The sequence below is a fragment of the Mycothermus thermophilus genome (genome assembly GCF_041956435.1).
Source record: "Mycothermus thermophilus strain CBS 625.91 unplaced genomic scaffold VTJ04scaffold_3, whole genome shotgun sequence".
Lineage (NCBI taxonomy): Eukaryota > Fungi > Ascomycota > Sordariomycetes > Sordariales > Chaetomiaceae > Mycothermus > Mycothermus thermophilus.
In genome coordinates this window covers 46,302-61,213 of record NW_027191429.1, presented here as the reverse complement: position 1 = coordinate 61,213, position 14,912 = coordinate 46,302, and the positions used below count along the sequence as shown (strand labels likewise).

At 54.7% G+C, this 14,912-nt stretch overlaps 8 protein-coding genes across 8 annotated transcripts; 4 read left to right on the top strand and 4 right to left on the bottom strand.

Annotated features, from left to right (window-relative positions):
* Positions 1-365: 365 nt before the first annotated feature.
* On the top strand, positions 366-1,258 carry VTJ04DRAFT_4124 (uncharacterized protein; the record flags this gene model as incomplete). Its single annotated transcript, XM_069362100.1, has 3 exons — positions 366-374; positions 435-1,102; positions 1,246-1,258. 3 exons carry the CDS (start codon positions 366-368, stop codon positions 1,256-1,258), a joined length of 690 nt encoding a protein of 229 aa, XP_069219080.1.
* A 19-nt stretch (positions 1,259-1,277) lies between these two features.
* Positions 1,278-1,537, bottom strand: VTJ04DRAFT_4123 (uncharacterized protein; the record flags this gene model as incomplete). The annotated part of the gene is made up of 2 exons (XM_069362099.1): positions 1,278-1,432; positions 1,492-1,537. The coding sequence occupies 2 exons, from the start codon at positions 1,535-1,537 to the stop codon at positions 1,278-1,280; spliced, it is 201 nt and encodes a 66-aa protein (XP_069219079.1).
* A 1,488-nt stretch (positions 1,538-3,025) lies between these two features.
* VTJ04DRAFT_4122 (uncharacterized protein) lies at positions 3,026-3,768 on the top strand (the record flags this gene model as incomplete). Its single annotated transcript, XM_069362098.1, has 3 exons — positions 3,026-3,303; positions 3,382-3,646; positions 3,709-3,768. 3 exons carry the CDS (start codon positions 3,026-3,028, stop codon positions 3,766-3,768), a joined length of 603 nt encoding a protein of 200 aa, XP_069219078.1.
* Positions 3,769-3,957: 189 nt separating this feature from the next.
* Positions 3,958-4,850, bottom strand: VTJ04DRAFT_4121 (uncharacterized protein; the record flags this gene model as incomplete). The annotated part of the gene is made up of 3 exons (XM_069362097.1): positions 3,958-4,018; positions 4,386-4,513; positions 4,563-4,850. 3 exons carry the CDS (start codon positions 4,848-4,850, stop codon positions 3,958-3,960), a joined length of 477 nt encoding a protein of 158 aa, XP_069219077.1.
* A 178-nt stretch (positions 4,851-5,028) lies between these two features.
* VTJ04DRAFT_4120 (uncharacterized protein) lies at positions 5,029-8,595 on the bottom strand (the record flags this gene model as incomplete). The annotated part of the gene is made up of 1 exon (XM_069362096.1): positions 5,029-8,595. The coding sequence occupies one exon, from the start codon at positions 8,593-8,595 to the stop codon at positions 5,029-5,031; it is 3,567 nt and encodes a 1,188-aa protein (XP_069219076.1).
* A 413-nt stretch (positions 8,596-9,008) lies between these two features.
* VTJ04DRAFT_4119 (uncharacterized protein) lies at positions 9,009-10,007 on the top strand (the record flags this gene model as incomplete). The annotated part of the gene is made up of 4 exons (XM_069362094.1): positions 9,009-9,038; positions 9,094-9,163; positions 9,578-9,713; positions 9,794-10,007. 4 exons carry the CDS (start codon positions 9,009-9,011, stop codon positions 10,005-10,007), a joined length of 450 nt encoding a protein of 149 aa, XP_069219075.1.
* A 1,164-nt stretch (positions 10,008-11,171) lies between these two features.
* Positions 11,172-12,536, top strand: VTJ04DRAFT_4118 (uncharacterized protein; the record flags this gene model as incomplete). Its single annotated transcript, XM_069362093.1, has 1 exon — positions 11,172-12,536. The coding sequence occupies one exon, from the start codon at positions 11,172-11,174 to the stop codon at positions 12,534-12,536; it is 1,365 nt and encodes a 454-aa protein (XP_069219074.1).
* A 421-nt stretch (positions 12,537-12,957) lies between these two features.
* On the bottom strand, positions 12,958-14,135 carry VTJ04DRAFT_4117 (uncharacterized protein; the record flags this gene model as incomplete). The annotated part of the gene is made up of 3 exons (XM_069362092.1): positions 12,958-13,801; positions 13,912-13,970; positions 14,040-14,135. 3 exons carry the CDS (start codon positions 14,133-14,135, stop codon positions 12,958-12,960), a joined length of 999 nt encoding a protein of 332 aa, XP_069219073.1.
* Positions 14,136-14,912: the final 777 nt, after the last annotated feature.

Sequence of the window (14,912 nt, the reverse complement as noted above, 5' to 3'; positions counted from 1 at the left end):
CCCCTTACAGGGTTTGCCTTGCAAGACGGCTCAACATGTCGTCACCATTATTGAACAAGGAACGTCGTGACTGGAAATCCTGCCAAGTTTATGAGACTCATATGGAAGCAGGATATGGAGGATTGTACCCGGCTGGCTGGCTCGCTGCATGTCATCATCGTGCATGTCGTGTCAGATGAACCCTGTCCAGCAAGGAACTACGTCATCCGCGTGAACGCCTTGAACAGTTGCAGGATTGCCGAAACTTTTCCTTTTTGAAGGAATTAAGTCAGAACAACAGCTCTCGAGAAACCATCGTGCTTGATTGTTCGAGCTCACATCACAGGAACAGAACAGCATCCTCAGAACCAAGGAGATCCATCAACATGGCACCAGTAAGGCCCTCAACCATTCCACATTACGAGTTGTGAACTGATTCAATTGACAACTTCCAGCGTTCCAAGAATTCGACAAAGGGACAAGCTGAACCCACAAAGGAGAATGAAGAGGGCACGTCACAGGAGGAAGAGCAGCCACAAACGCAAGCCGGCGCCGAAGGTGATGAAGATGACGAGGAAGAGTTTGGCGATACCGTCGAAGACGCGCATCAGGAGGCCGACGGCGCCGATGTCGAGAACGATGACGCAGAATCCGATGGCGAAAGCCAACAGAAACCTTCTCAAGCAACCAAACAAGAGAAGGGCGATAAAGAAGAACCCATGCCCGCTCTAGAGAAGGAAGGGTCACATGATGAGAAGAGCCAGACTCTCTCGCAGCCACCGACGCCGAAGGAAGAAGAGGAGCCCCGGCCCAAGTTCATGCAGAAATCGAAACAACCTTCGGCCAAGAATCAGCAATTGCAACGTGCCCGCCGCCCTCGTCGCCGGATCCCCGAAGAGGAGGAGGAAGAGGAGGAGGAGGATGACTACGAAGGCTTCGACGATTACGAGTACGACCAACAACAGCGGAACCAGGTCATGAATCGACCACAACCGATTCAGCAACAAGCCCAGAAGTCCCAGGACAGCGGAAAGCAACCGCTCAAGCTGCGGTTGGATTTGAACCTGGAGATTGAGATTGAGTTGAGGGCAAAGATCCATGGCGATTTGACCCTTGCGCTGCTGTACGTTTATGTCCCCCGATTCCCTGGTACACCACATTTCCTGTGTAGGAGTGGAAGCCCATACCTTCTCCCCATCACAGCCAATGAACAAAGACTAAAGCCCAACTCAGAAGCTGACCGTGTCATAAATTCTCCGATTTCAGGGAGGGCCTGTAATGTTAATGCCTCGTTGTTGTCACGAAAGAGGAAAGTCAGGGCTGTTGGACACAGGACGGCTGTCTCCAGGCAGGAAAATGACAAGCACTGAAATTGCGGTCGGATAAGTATTGGTGGCCGGTGGTAGGAAGGTTTGATGACACACATGGGATTGCGTTGATAGATTTCGTCTTTCTCACTCAAGTAGCGTCCTCGTACGGAGTATCTTTATTCTTTTGTTTTCCCAATATCACCATCTATCTCGGAAGTCTGCGAAGGGGATCTCGATAATAGGGTCATTTTTATATGGCACCCCTTTGTGAACCATAAGTGTGATAAGTAATCTTAATATGAATATGCGCTTTTGCTTGGTACATCAGGGACTCTCTCAGATATTCATAATACACGGCTGTGGTTTTGTTTTTGGCCCCAATTCGATGATACATGGATAGCTGCGTAGGTCGCAGATGCACCCACACTCCCCATCACTTTTCCATAATTCCTTCTCACTCAATAGACAAGTTCCCAATATCAATTAGGAACCAACCAATTCTGCGTTGCAAAGTATTTACTTCGGGAATCAGGTGAATTGAACAGGAATGATATACAGCCCATGAGAGACATCCTTACTGATACAGGCTGGCGATAATAATAGAGATACATGTAATAATTAACGTATATAAACGTCATATAACTGGGCATACCATTTCCTGGTCTAAGATTCCCGTTCTCGGACGCAGCGGGAACGACTTTCCCTGTCTTCACCGGAAGTATCTCCGGCCCACCATGCTCTCAATGTAGGCCGCCGGAAGAATAACACGACAAAGCAATAGCCAGCGCGGACAAGGATATTGAGGTGTGGGAAGGACATATTCACAACGTTCACCTTGACCGCTGACAGATCATACGGAGCGCGTACCAATTCTCCGGTAGGAATTGCATCCTCGGAATAGATGTTCGGGACGTTGTGCAAGTTGTTTCCATGACAATTTACTTTCTACTTTGACAACTCCTATTTTTAGTCTTGGATAATAAACTAGGCGTAAACGCTGTCATAAGCTTAGGGCTTCTAGCCTCCGCGCGCTTCAACGTCGCATGCGGCGTGTCCCTCAAACGCGCGTTGTCCGGAAAGCAAGGTAACCTCGAGCCGCGGCAAATATTGCCGGCCAACCAGCTGACACGACGTTATGCTATTATGCAGCAGTTTACCGCTCCTGCAACAACTTCTGTGAGTAATACTTGTCTTGCTCTTCCAACAGAATAGTGGAGTGGCGCGGCCCTGGTCCGACGACCATATTAAGGAGGTTATAAAGAAACGGGTCCGCCCCGGCCAGTGATACCTCCGCTGCCGTGTCAAAATAAGGCGTCGTATATTGAACTTCTCGCTTAAAGCCGCATGGGAGACTGTCCCGGGCGGATTCTCGGTGGTCCTGGTCCGGGGAAGCGTGTTTCACCGACGAGGAATTTGCCGGCTGAGGTTGGATACTACCATGAGACCATTATCCAGTTCCCGTTCGGGACCTTGACATTTTGCCCCTACACTGGGACAGCTCGGGACGGCACGTTGGCCTGAAATGACATTTATTCTGTCGTCCCGGCATGAAGGGACAAAAGTTTTTCGAGACATCAAACCAGGTTTCTCGTTGTCGCTGCTCTGGCCCTGTCTTACGTTCGGGATTTTAAAGTGAGATCAACCCTCTCACTTATTAATATCGGGAGCATACTGGGCTGTGCCTCACTTACACCGGAACCCGCTATCAAAGCCAGCGACGGCCACAATCAGATACCATGCGTCTCCCAACCATCTTTTCCCTCGCGGCTGCTCTGCCGTCGATTCTCGGTGCTGAAGCCGCCGTCGCTCCCAAGAACCTCAAGGTCATCGGCGCGTCCGTTCTTGGGTCCGGCTGCCCGTACGGCTCAGCTGACGTCTGGGCGGACACATCTAACACGGCCATCGAAGTCCGGCTTAAGGATTACGTCGTGCGGACGGGTCCCAACACCCAGGCTGCCGACTGGCGCAAGAATTGCAAGATCACGCTGAATCTCCAATACGATCCCGGGTTCTCGTACGTTGATATTCCTCTTTCCAGCGAGAGTATCTCATAGGAACATCGCCAGAAACTAACGCATGGGAACTTATTTAGTCTGGCTACAACCACCACCAATCTGCACGGCTACGCCCTCATTCCCTCCGGCGTCACGGGTCAGTGCTCAACGACCGTCGACTTCACGGGAGTGCCAGGCCAGAGCGAGTACTCGGTTACGCTGAAGGGTGCGCGAAGCGGGGCGTTTTCTCTTCAGGCGAATCCGGATATCGTCCAGTGGTCCCCCTGCGGCGGGTCGACGGCCATTTTGAACATCAATAACCAGTGCTGGATCTCGCCTACGGAAAAGCAGGCGATTATTGCGGTGAGTGTTCCTATTTGCACAGAATGTAGATTGAGATTTGCAGCTAACACGCAATGATCCAGGTCGACCGTATCAGCAGCAGGTTGACGGTTCGGATCGCGTTGGAATGGAAGCAGTGCTGAGGAGAAGGAAGGAAGACGATGAACTCGAGAATGAAAAGAGTTCGATGGAATGGACGGGGAAGTGTTTATTCTAAAATTCAAAATTTACCTACCTATCCCGGGTTTCCCATACGTTAACCGAACGTTGTTGAGAAACGACCGAGGCTTTCTGACGAGTATCTTTACCAGTCTTGAGGGTTTCTTGTATCCCTAGCCACTTGACCAATCTCGGTCTCTTGTTTCGGATGGCTTGAAGCAGGCCAAAGGAGTCCTGGATAATGTAGCATTTAGCAACATAGCAGAGATCCCAGCCTTACCATCCAAAGCCTTCTCTTCGCGCCTGAGCATCGAACCAAGATCAAGGCGAAGTCAAGATTGGACAGATGTCCCGAATCAAATCATGCACAACGCTGTTTGGTGTAGTTAAGCCTAGCTCTAAGCTAATAGCCCGTGTATGCCTCTCGCTTTATAACGGTGTCTTAGCCTACTTTGATTGTTTGCCTTGGAGTTGGATGTTGCTGACAGTAGAGGGATAGAGAGATTTAGGGGGGTCGTTGTTTGGTGGATGCACATGGTTTAGGAATCCAGCACTCATGACAACCCAACACATCGAAATGGAGGAACCAGGACCCAGGTACCACGGTATTATACATATATTTTTTTCTTCATCATTATCTATATAGATAGCCTGCAACATGGCGTAGCTATCAGAGTGGAGATGTGTTGCTGTTGTGTTGCCGCATATTCCTGCAGCTGTACTCCGAGCCTATGCATCAGGCACGGTGTCATGATGAAGTTCTCAGGTCAGGTCGGACACCTGTGATATGCCCGCCTACCATGTCCCAAGCCCATTTCCATGCCCTCCGATACCGCCCTTCCCAACCAACCCCGTTCTTGACCTGAAAACAAAGCAGAAGAAACCATCCTCCCTCTATAGGTACCAAATAAAAATCACTCCTAAACTCCTTGCTTGACCTAGACCGTCCCGTGGTGTTTTTGGATATCCAATGACAGAGGAAGGAAATTGCAGAAAACAAAACGACATTGACCGTTTCCCTCATTTTATGCTCCGTCCCTTCCCCAACCGTCATGCTTGGAATCATGCAAACCCCCTATATCCCATATTATCCTCAAACCCAGCCGACTGGTCCATTCATTCGCCCGACCTCACACCATAGGGGGTATCATTCCAAAACAAAAGCAGGGAAAGGAAAGACCAAGAATTGAGAGAAACAGGTGAAAACAAGGAAACAAGCGTGCAGCCTCGGCCGTACAAGATGCTCAGGAGCTGCTCAAAAGCAGATTGACAGAAGGATCTGTATGGTTGCCACCGCCGAGCAGTTCCAGAACCTTATTGACAACCGGGCTCGGATATCCGCGGGTGAGCATCTCTGACACCACAGCCTTGGCATTCTCACGCTCCTGAACAGCGAGATAAGCACGGGTCATAGCTTCGTACGTGCTAGGCTCGCGCCTCTCGGGACCAACGGCAGCGTAGATATCTTTGGCCTTGGCGATGTCCTTCTCAGCGGCCCAGCCATGGATGAGTGTGTTGGCGATGTAAGGCGTCAGCTCGATGCCGCGGGTGCGCATGTCGGCAAGGAGAGGCTCCGTGTCGGCCACCTTGTGGTTCGCCACCATGGACTCGAACAACGCTTGGTAGAGACATGGCTGGAGAGGAACCAAAGAGTCTTTGATAACAGTATCAAAAATTTTGCGGGCGCCCTCCATATCGTGCAGCACGCAGCCGCGGGCGTGGATGAGTGAGGCGTAGTGGACAGGCTCAGGTTTCAGGCCAGCGGCGCGGATCGAATCAAGGATGCTCTCAGCAGCCTTCATATCGATCGGGTCAAGAGTGGCGTGGGTGTCGATGAGGAGCTTGAATGTGTGCGAGGTTGGAGAGATGCCCTGGGATTTCATGCGCTCAAAGTACTCGAGAACCTTGGCCTTGTCGCGCTTGGTGGTGAGGAAGAACTGCATCATGCAGTTGTAGGGAGCAGGGCGCGGGTTGTAGTTGGGCATGGCCTCCATCTCGTTGAACAGCTCCTCGGCAAACTTCTCGTCGCTCACACGGCAGAGAGCATTGACAATGGTGCCGTAAGTGACCGAGGTCGGCTTGATTCCCAATGACCGCATCTCGGCGAAATAGAAAAGGCAGTCGTCGATACGGCGGGCCTTGCCGAGTTTGCCAATGAGGGCATTGTACAGGAACGAGGTTGGCTCAACACCCTCCGACTTGGCGCGCAAGAAGATGTTGATGGCTTCCGACGCCTCATCGTACGTCTTGGCGGTTTCCTTGAGCGTGGTGATGTAGAGACCGTACGTATTCGCCGTGGGAGTGGCGCCCATGGCCAACAGCTCCTGGTGGTACTCCTCGGCCAGAGGGCGGTGGCCGTGATGCAAGCAAGCGCCGATCATGGCGTCCAGAATCGACGTCCAGCCGTAGCGAACCATCGAGTACTGAGGAAGCGGCGGCACGTCGGCGCGGGCCATGGCAAGGATCTCCTTGCAGAGATCAAACTTGCCCTCCTTGGAGGCGGCCGTGATGAGTTTGGCATAGGTGATGTACCGGGGGTGGCGGCCAGCGCGACGTACGTTCCGGAAACGAGCAAGGGCGTCATTCAGCTTCGGGCCCTTCCGCCCGAGGTCCAAAAACTGGCCGATTTGAAACGAACCCTCCACATCGCAGTTGTGGGCGTACGGGTCGAATGTGTCCTCGAGGCGAGGAACGACCGCGGGAGTACCGGGGTACGGAGAACCTGGGTACGGCGGAGGAGGCGACGACGGCACAGCAGTGGCTGGCGACATAGTCCTGGGATCAACAATTCCACGGGTCGCCATGAAGCGGGACACGAACTCCACGCCCTCCTCGATCTCCTCGGCTGACTGAGGGTTCTGGTCGCGAATCCGACGGAACATGTACTCGGCCTGAGTCAAACCCTCACCGACCTTCCCAGAACCGATCATGGCAACCGCATACATGGCGGTGGGCTCAATGAAGGACGGTGTGGGCTTGATGGCGGGGCTGCACAGGACTTCCCAGTACCGCGTGGCGGCGGGGACATCACCCTGGCGGACGCTCATGGCGAGCAAGGCAATGGCAGGCGCCGCAGCGGCGGTTTGGGGAGTGATGTTGGCAAAGGCAGCCGTAGCGACGTGTTTGTCGCCGTGGTCGGCAGCGGCGGTAGCCACCTTGGTCATGACGGAAGCCCTCGCCTCGGACTCGATCTGCTGGGCCCAGTTCAGGGCCTCCTGGTAGATGCCGCGCTCAATGAACCCCCGCACGAAGCCGCCCTCGATCAGAGCATCCTTGATGTCGGCAGTCTTGACGCCGTACTCGCGGACGATCTTCTCGTAAAACCTCATGGCGCCAGGAATCTTGTCCGAGATGACGTAAGCGTTAATGACGGCAGCATAGACCTGGGCGTCGAGGCGATCCTTCAGGCTCTTCTCGCCACGGTCATGGGCGATGGCCAGGTTGCGGTACTCGTTGTAGCACTCGACAGCGCTGACAAGATCACCCGAGCTGGCAAAAGCCGTGATCATGGCGGGGAAGGTGGCGGCGAAGGGGGTGGTACCGGTGGACTCCATGTGCTCGAAGAGCCGGAGCATGTCGGAGATGCGGCCCGTCTGGGCGCAGGCTGAGATCAGCTGGTGGTACGTCTCGGACGAGTAGAGGGCCTTCTTCGCGGTGATGGAGGAAGAAAACAGCTTCATGGCCAGGTCGAGACGGTCATCCTCGACAAGCATGGCATGCTCGAGTTCGTGCGAGGCGAACATGAACTTGCCGGGCTCGTCCATGCCCCCAAAGCGAAGGCGCTTGTCCTCCAGAGCCTGCTTGAGCGAGGCGACCTCGAGCGAGCGCGACGCGAGCAAGCCGACAAGGATATCGTACGTGTCGCTATCAGGTGAGACCTTGCGGCGCAGCATGTCGGCGTACACATCAAGCGCCTTGGTCACCACCTCCCACTTCTCTGAGGGCAGGTGGATGGCAGCCATGAGCAGGGCATTGTAGGCCGTGGCAACGGGGCGGACGCCGCCGTTCAACATGGCCTCAAAGACACCCGGGATCTCGCCATAGCGGGCTTCCTCAGAAAGCTTGGTGAGGTGCTCGGCGTAGGCAAGGGAGTCCTGGCTGGCCGGAGGACTCGAAGTTCGCGCAGAGCTCACAGGGGATGCGGCGCGAGAGCGAGGAGTGACGGTGCGCGACCGAATTTCTTCGGCGAGCTTCTCCGCCAGCTCGGGCGAGGTTGCGCGGAGGGACTCGACTTGTTTCTCCAGCTCCTCCAGCTGCTCTCGGACCTTGATCTCTCTCTCGATGGCGGCGTCGATGTGAGCGAGTGCCGCCTTCGCCTCGGGCGGGACACCCGTGGGCTTGGAGTCGTCTGAACCATCCTTCTCAGCGGCAGACGCCTGGGCGGAGCGTGTAGGGAGGGTGGTGTTCGCCTCGGCCCCAACGAGAATGGAGGAGGTGGTGGGCTTCCACTCGATGAGCTTCGGGAATTGAAACGGAACAAAATCCTTGTCATGTTCGCCAGCAGCCTGGGCGCGGTGCAGGTGATCGAAGTAGGCCTCGAGTGTCGAAGAGCCGCTGATCTTGTCGAGCTTGTGCTCTGTCACGCTGGCGTGGGCGACGCTGGTCGTGTGGAAGGCCTGCTGAAGGCCGAGGCTCGCGAGGCGACCAGCACGGACGCCATGGCGCCGACGGGCAAAGGAAGGACGGTTCTGGGAGTTTAGAACATGGGGATGGGTGGCGGCAACGACCGACTGGGCGTAGCCGTGTGTGAAGGATTTTGAGAATCCTTGACGGATAAAGCTCTGAAAGACGGACGAGTAAACGGAGGGCATTTAGGAGACGCCTGGCGAGGAGGGGTTCTGGGCAAGTTAGTGCCTGTCTTTGACGCAGAGGAAGGCCGCTATCCTCAATCGGCCGTTGTTAATTCCCCTCAAAATTGGAAGAATCAACAGTCGACGCGACGCGGTGCAATACAAACACAACCACCCGCCACTATCTGAGTCACATGCCACAAACTTACAAGGAAAGATTGGCTGATGCGCAATTGCAGGTTCATTTGACGACATTGAAGCCGTCAAATGAACGCGCGACCCTTTGCGGAGAGTTAACGGGAGGTTTGGGGGGTGGTTGGAAAACAACCTGGAATCCAAGGAGAGAAAAGAACGAAAGGAAAATTGAGGTGTGTGGCAGGCAAAACCGTGAAATATGATGGAATGCGATGGTTGCTCAGCCTTTCCTTCCATCCATGGCGGGCGGAGCGGGCACCGTGAGCACGGTGAGAATAGCCGTCGAGGGCATGGGACCAATGAGGTGCGATCTTGCTTGAACAGGATTGGCGGCCGCGGGATGGACCCGCGCCCCACTGGCTCTTTCCAGCACCAAACGGGTGGATTCGGAACGGTTCCTAGCCTTTTGTCATCGAGAAAAATCTCGGCATTATCGATTTCTCGAAAAAAGTTTCTTTTGTGTGTCATTGAGGGGAAAAAACCGCAGAGGTCCCGTGGCCAAGTCGATGCGTCCAGTTGAATTTTATTTACACTTGCAGCCCGTCGGTTTACAGTGTTTTACTCCGTAAATTCCCAGTGCATCATGATCAGTATAACACCCCATGTTCTATCTGATGGAGAGCTGTTGTGAAGAGAACAGATGGCTTTTTCGGAGGAATGCGTATGCCCACCCACCGACAGAAATCCGTGTCGTCATCATTCTCTCTCTGCCTTTGCCCTGTTCCCAGCATCGTGCGTGAATGATGACGAATGCGTCCCCAGGCGTTGCGGATTTGCGGATGGCTCGGGGTGGGGACACGGTTTCCAGGTCAGTTGAGGGATCTGAGCCGAGCCAGGACCCCGGCTGGCGACGAAGACAAACCGGACCGCAAGGCGGAAGAGGATGGGTTCGGCGTGCCGGATGCCACTGTTAGTGCTTTCTGGGACGGGACGCCTTTTGCAAAGTCTTTTCCCTGGAATTCTTGCCGAGGGAATACCAACTTCCTCATCTCCGGTCTGGCCAGTCGCTAACAAACCGATGCAGGAGACCTGTCCTCGGCCCTCGACACTCTCCGACACCGACGCCGACAACCGCCAAGGCCGTGTGCAAGGCGAGAACAGCTGCATCGCAGGACGTCGATTGGATTCCAACTACCATCCTCATGCCGGGCAATGCTGCGGAGCAGTGCGGGAACTTCACCGCCGGTTATTTTGATCTCAGAGAGGACGTTCACGCTTACTCCATCCTCTGGATGTGATTTCGTGCTACCTACATGTACACTTACGGGTACTGGGCAGATTGTTCCTTCTGGTAGATCAAGGAAGTGTTCGATGAACTGAAGAAAGGTCTCTTGACCGTGTTCCGTTCGTCGTCCAGCCAGTCTTTGTGCTCAGGTCGACTCTTTTGGAGCTAGGATGTACTCTGTCCGTGGCATGGCGGACCAAGAAGTTGGAGCTGAAGCTTCAGAGCTCTGCCCTCAGCCAGCTCTTGAAACCCCATCTTTTAGTTACCTCAGCGCCGTTTGGAGCTTGACGTCCGCAGTTGTACATACCTACATAGAGCCCATCCCCACCGTCCGCAACCATCCCCACCCAGCCTTAGCGTAGCCAAAATACTCTGGACATGCTTCTTCCACTTCATAACTATTACAAGTTGTTCTCTCACGAGCAGCCACCTCCCACAACAACTATACTGACCAATCCTCGCCTGTTTGTCATCACGCTGCTCTCATGATCTGTCTGGTCGACTAAGGCACGGGCTGGAGCAACGCGGAAGCCAGGTCGCCCGAACGCTGTTGAAGGATGATGGAGTTTCTTGTTGCATTCCGCTGAGTAAAAGGTCCTCACTCCCAACGGGGGGAACATAGGAGTTCCTTTGCGGCAGTGAGGTTTCAGCTCAAGACGCTACCTTCCCATATAAAGTAGAACCACTCATCCGGAGACAGACTGGACAGCAAGCACGCAGTTCATTATTTTTGCATTTTCCTGAGTACCTGACCTAGCTTGTACGTACCTATGTCAGGTACCTGCTTCTTTACAGGCCCCAGACCAGGTATCCCCACTACCTGATCATCTAGCATAGCACTTCCCCAGACTCAGATCCAAGTACCCCGCATCGGGTGGCTCCCGGTTTTGGGCTACCCCTCGTTCACGTCACGAACACCACGAAGCGATTCCCATCATCAACATTATCTGACCTCAAGTACCTGCACAAAACAGGCACGGCCCGGGCCTCCAGATCCTACTTGACGGCTCCGGACGGTCTCACGGCACTCATAACAACCTCTGCTCAGGGCCTGTTGCGACGTGCATTTCTCGCTTCTCTGTCACCAGCACTTCGGGCTCTCACCCCTGAACTCCCCCCTTGACATCAGCCACAGATCAACGACCCGTGCTTGATTTTCACTTTTCCTATCCCAGCCATGACACACCACAGAGAGGACGGGACCGTCGTCGTGTCGGCCCCCGGAAAAGTCCTTCTTGCCGGTGGCTACATCGTTCTCGATCGCAAACACACCGGCCTGGTCTTCGGCTTGAGCGCCCGCATCCACGTCCTTGCCCAAAAGATACCCACCAGCTCTGGTGTCCATCTCTCTGAGATAGTCGTTCAAAGTCCCCAGTTCCTCAACGCCAACTGGCGCTACGGCTACCGCCTCGCCGAGGACGGTGGCGGCATTAAGGTCACCCAACTGCAGTCGGGAACCCCCGTCGAACCAAATCACTTCGTCGAAACCACCCTGAACTACGTGCTCAGCTACATTGCCCAAGTCGACCCGCACCGCGCAACCCACGGCTTCGAAGCCTCGTCGCTCATTGTCCTTGCCGATAACGACTACTACTCCACATCCTCTTCCTCTTCCCAGAGATTCCAGCACTTCAATACCACCCTCCGCGATGCACATAAGACCGGCCTCGGCTCCTCCGCAGCCATCGTCACCTCCCTCACAGCTGCGCTCCTCTCCCACTACCTTCCTCCCTCCCTCTTCTCTCTTTCGACCCCGGAAGGAAGGCGCACCCTCCACAACCTCGCCCAAATCGCCCACTGTTCTGCCCAAGGAAAAATCGGCTCTGGCTTCGACGTCGCCAGCGCCGTCTACGGTTCGTGCTTGTACCGCCGCTTCAGCCCGAGTCTGCTCTCCCGCCTACCGGCCGGCGGACCGGGGACGGCAGGGTTCGCCCCAGCGCTGGCAGCGTTAGTGGACGACGTTGATGGGGTGTGGGATTGTCAGATTGAGAAGGACAAGGTCGGGCTGCCCAAGGGGGTGGCGATTCGGATGTGCGATGTTGATTGCGGCACTGCCACCGTGAGCATGGTCAAAAAGGTGCATGAGTGGCGGGACAAGAACCCAACCGACGCAGAGGAGACGTACACGAGCATACAAAACAAGGTGGATCAACTCGCGGAGGTGTTGAGTGCCCAGGACATTGACGGCATCAAGCCTGTCATGAGGCAGGTGAGGGCGCTGATGAGGGGGATGGGCAAAGCGAGCGGGGTGCCGATCGAGCCAGAGAGCCAAGAGGAAATGCTGGACGCGTTGGAAGGGATTGAAGGGGTGCTTGGAAGCGTTGTCCCTGGCGCTGGCGGCTATGATGCTGCGGCGGTAGTTGTTCGGGATGATGCGGAAACGGAGAAGCGGGTGGATGAGTTTCTGAAGGAGTGGAGTGAGAAGAAGGGAATAAAAGTCCGGCTTATGGGGGTGAAGGGGGAGACGGAGGGCGCGAGGATCGAGGATGTCGGGGAGTTTAAGAGTTGGATTAGGAGTGAAGAGGCAAGTGGTAGTGCGTAGGAGGGCGCAGGCTGTATGGGTTGCCTGCTTACGGAGTTTGAGGGACATAAAATAGATTCAGTATGACCCGCGGTAATAGACATAGAGCCCGGTCTTGAGATCTTGAAATGAGTCATGAGACCACGAAACCTAAGCCATGACTACAAGAGAAGCATGAGATCTAATCTTTTCTCTACCTGTGTTGTCCGAAAAGCCCATTGACAAATGGCCTTTGACTTACTCAAGCTTCCTCCCTGGCACCGTTTGTGTATTCCAAGATGCAGTAATGGTAAGAGCCCAACCCAATTTTCATCAACTGCCGGAACAACCTTGCATGAACATGGACAATCCGAATCGAACCCCTAGCCCTAACCTTATTATGCCAAATATGCCTCAATGGACCGCCATTACAACTTATGCTGATGCCGAACGTCCATCATTGTCAGATCAAACAGCCACCACTATCCGAACAAGCCTTAGCAGGCCTCGGCGACAGCGGGCTGCCAAGCTGAAAGTCAAAGTCCATGTTCCAGCAATCATCATTGATGGCCTCTTCGAGGGGGGAGACTATCGACGAGGAGATGGAGGAGGTGGGCAAGACCATGGGATCGAAGTCGATGGTGCTACTGCCGGCCGTGGAAACGGTGGGCATGATGAGTTCGAGTTTTGGAGGGAGATCGGAGGCGCGTTCCTTTGTCGTTTCCTTTTCGCATCCGGCGGTGTTGGTGTTCAAACCTACCGTAACGGCGGCACCCGTATTCGCAATGGTTCCCGTTCCAGATGGATCCCCGAATAGAAGAATCTCCAAATCGTTTGGCAAAGTGTCCAGGCGCAACTGAAGAGTAGGTGTCTCCTTGATCGGGCTCCCTGACCTCCCACCGCCAGCTCCTGCACGCGGCGTCCCCGTCCGCTTGACTGGCGATGATGAATGCACCGTTTCAGCCCCAACCAAGTTACTCCTCGCAGCAGCTCCAGGGATCGGGATTGGTCCCGTGCCACCAGCAGCGACCGGCGTTGGTGTGCGAGGAGGCGTAGGCGGATTTCCCGGGATTTCCAACCGAGGCAGTGACAGGAGGGACTGGGACCTGGATGAAGCTGGCGTTCCTCCTCCCAGCAGGTGAGGGTTCGACGGGGACGAGGTGAGTGGACCACCTGCCGGTCTCCGGGAGGCGAGCAGGCGGTGGGGGCCCGATGGAAAGAGGGTCGGCGCTGCGGCACGGGCAGGATCAGCGTGGTGGGCGATGCCGAGCCGGGAGGCGGCTGCTTTTTCGCGCAGCATGGACAGTCTTTGGCAGGGGACGAGTTAGTGCTGGATGTAAGTAAAGAAGAAGCAATAGGTGAGACTCTGGGGTGAGCTGGGGACTCTCAGTCTCGGACTGAGTCTCCGGGGACATACTCGTCTTCAGTGAGTCCCGGAAGAGCGGTTGGTTCGCGACGGAAGTTGAAAGGCTTGGACTGGAGAGAGGACCGGGAAATTAGTTTGACTGGCCTCATCTAGTAGCGGGAAGGTATTGGACAACTCACAATGACAACAGCCTGTTTCTTCCGGCGGACGCCGACCGACTCTTGTAAGGAGACGTAGAGCCTCTTGACTTCCGAATAGAATGTTGAGGCGACCATCGTGGTAGCTGAGAACTACGAACTGGAAAGAAGATAATAATACACTGGGGACTAGGAGAGAAGGGAAGAAATGGAAGATGACGGAGCGGTTTCTAACAAAATTATACCAAGGACAAGTCCAGAACAGAGATTGAAGGACAGACGGAAGCAGATGGTGGAAGCAATATGGCAGCCAATACAAACTTCACCTATTAGAGCAATCTGGAGCAAAAGGAGCGGAAACGGTGTGCAAGCAGACGACACCGAGCGACTGGAACGAGCGGAACAGCACCGACAAGGCGGCGCTGAGCGAAGAGTAGTCTAAAAACGAAACAAAAAGACAACGGTTAAGGAAACAAAAGGAGTGGCATGGTCAGTCAGCGATGGGTGTAGAGAACTCCCATTGTCTAGACTTCCCGGCCCTTTTAGTAACAATCATAGACGAGTCCGGACAAAGACAGGCTCGTGGCGCATGACCAAGGGATGACCTGACATGTCAAAGACGGCTGGGGCAAATCGCATCAGATGGGCGACAGCATGGCGTTGGAACGCAAGTTTCAGTGAGCGAATGGGAGACGTCAAGGTCGACGACGACGAGAGGCGGAAGTCCATTCCGGCCGTTGGGCGCCGCTGCTCCCGCCCTCCATTACCACAATGCTGGAATGTGTCTCAGGGGGCAAAACTGTCATTGCACGTGTTTCGGGAATGTGGCTTGTTTGACAGGACAGGCCCCCAATCATGTGGTAAGCATACACAGTTGCTATCCCTTGCTTGCATTCCTGGCTATGTGTGTCCCTG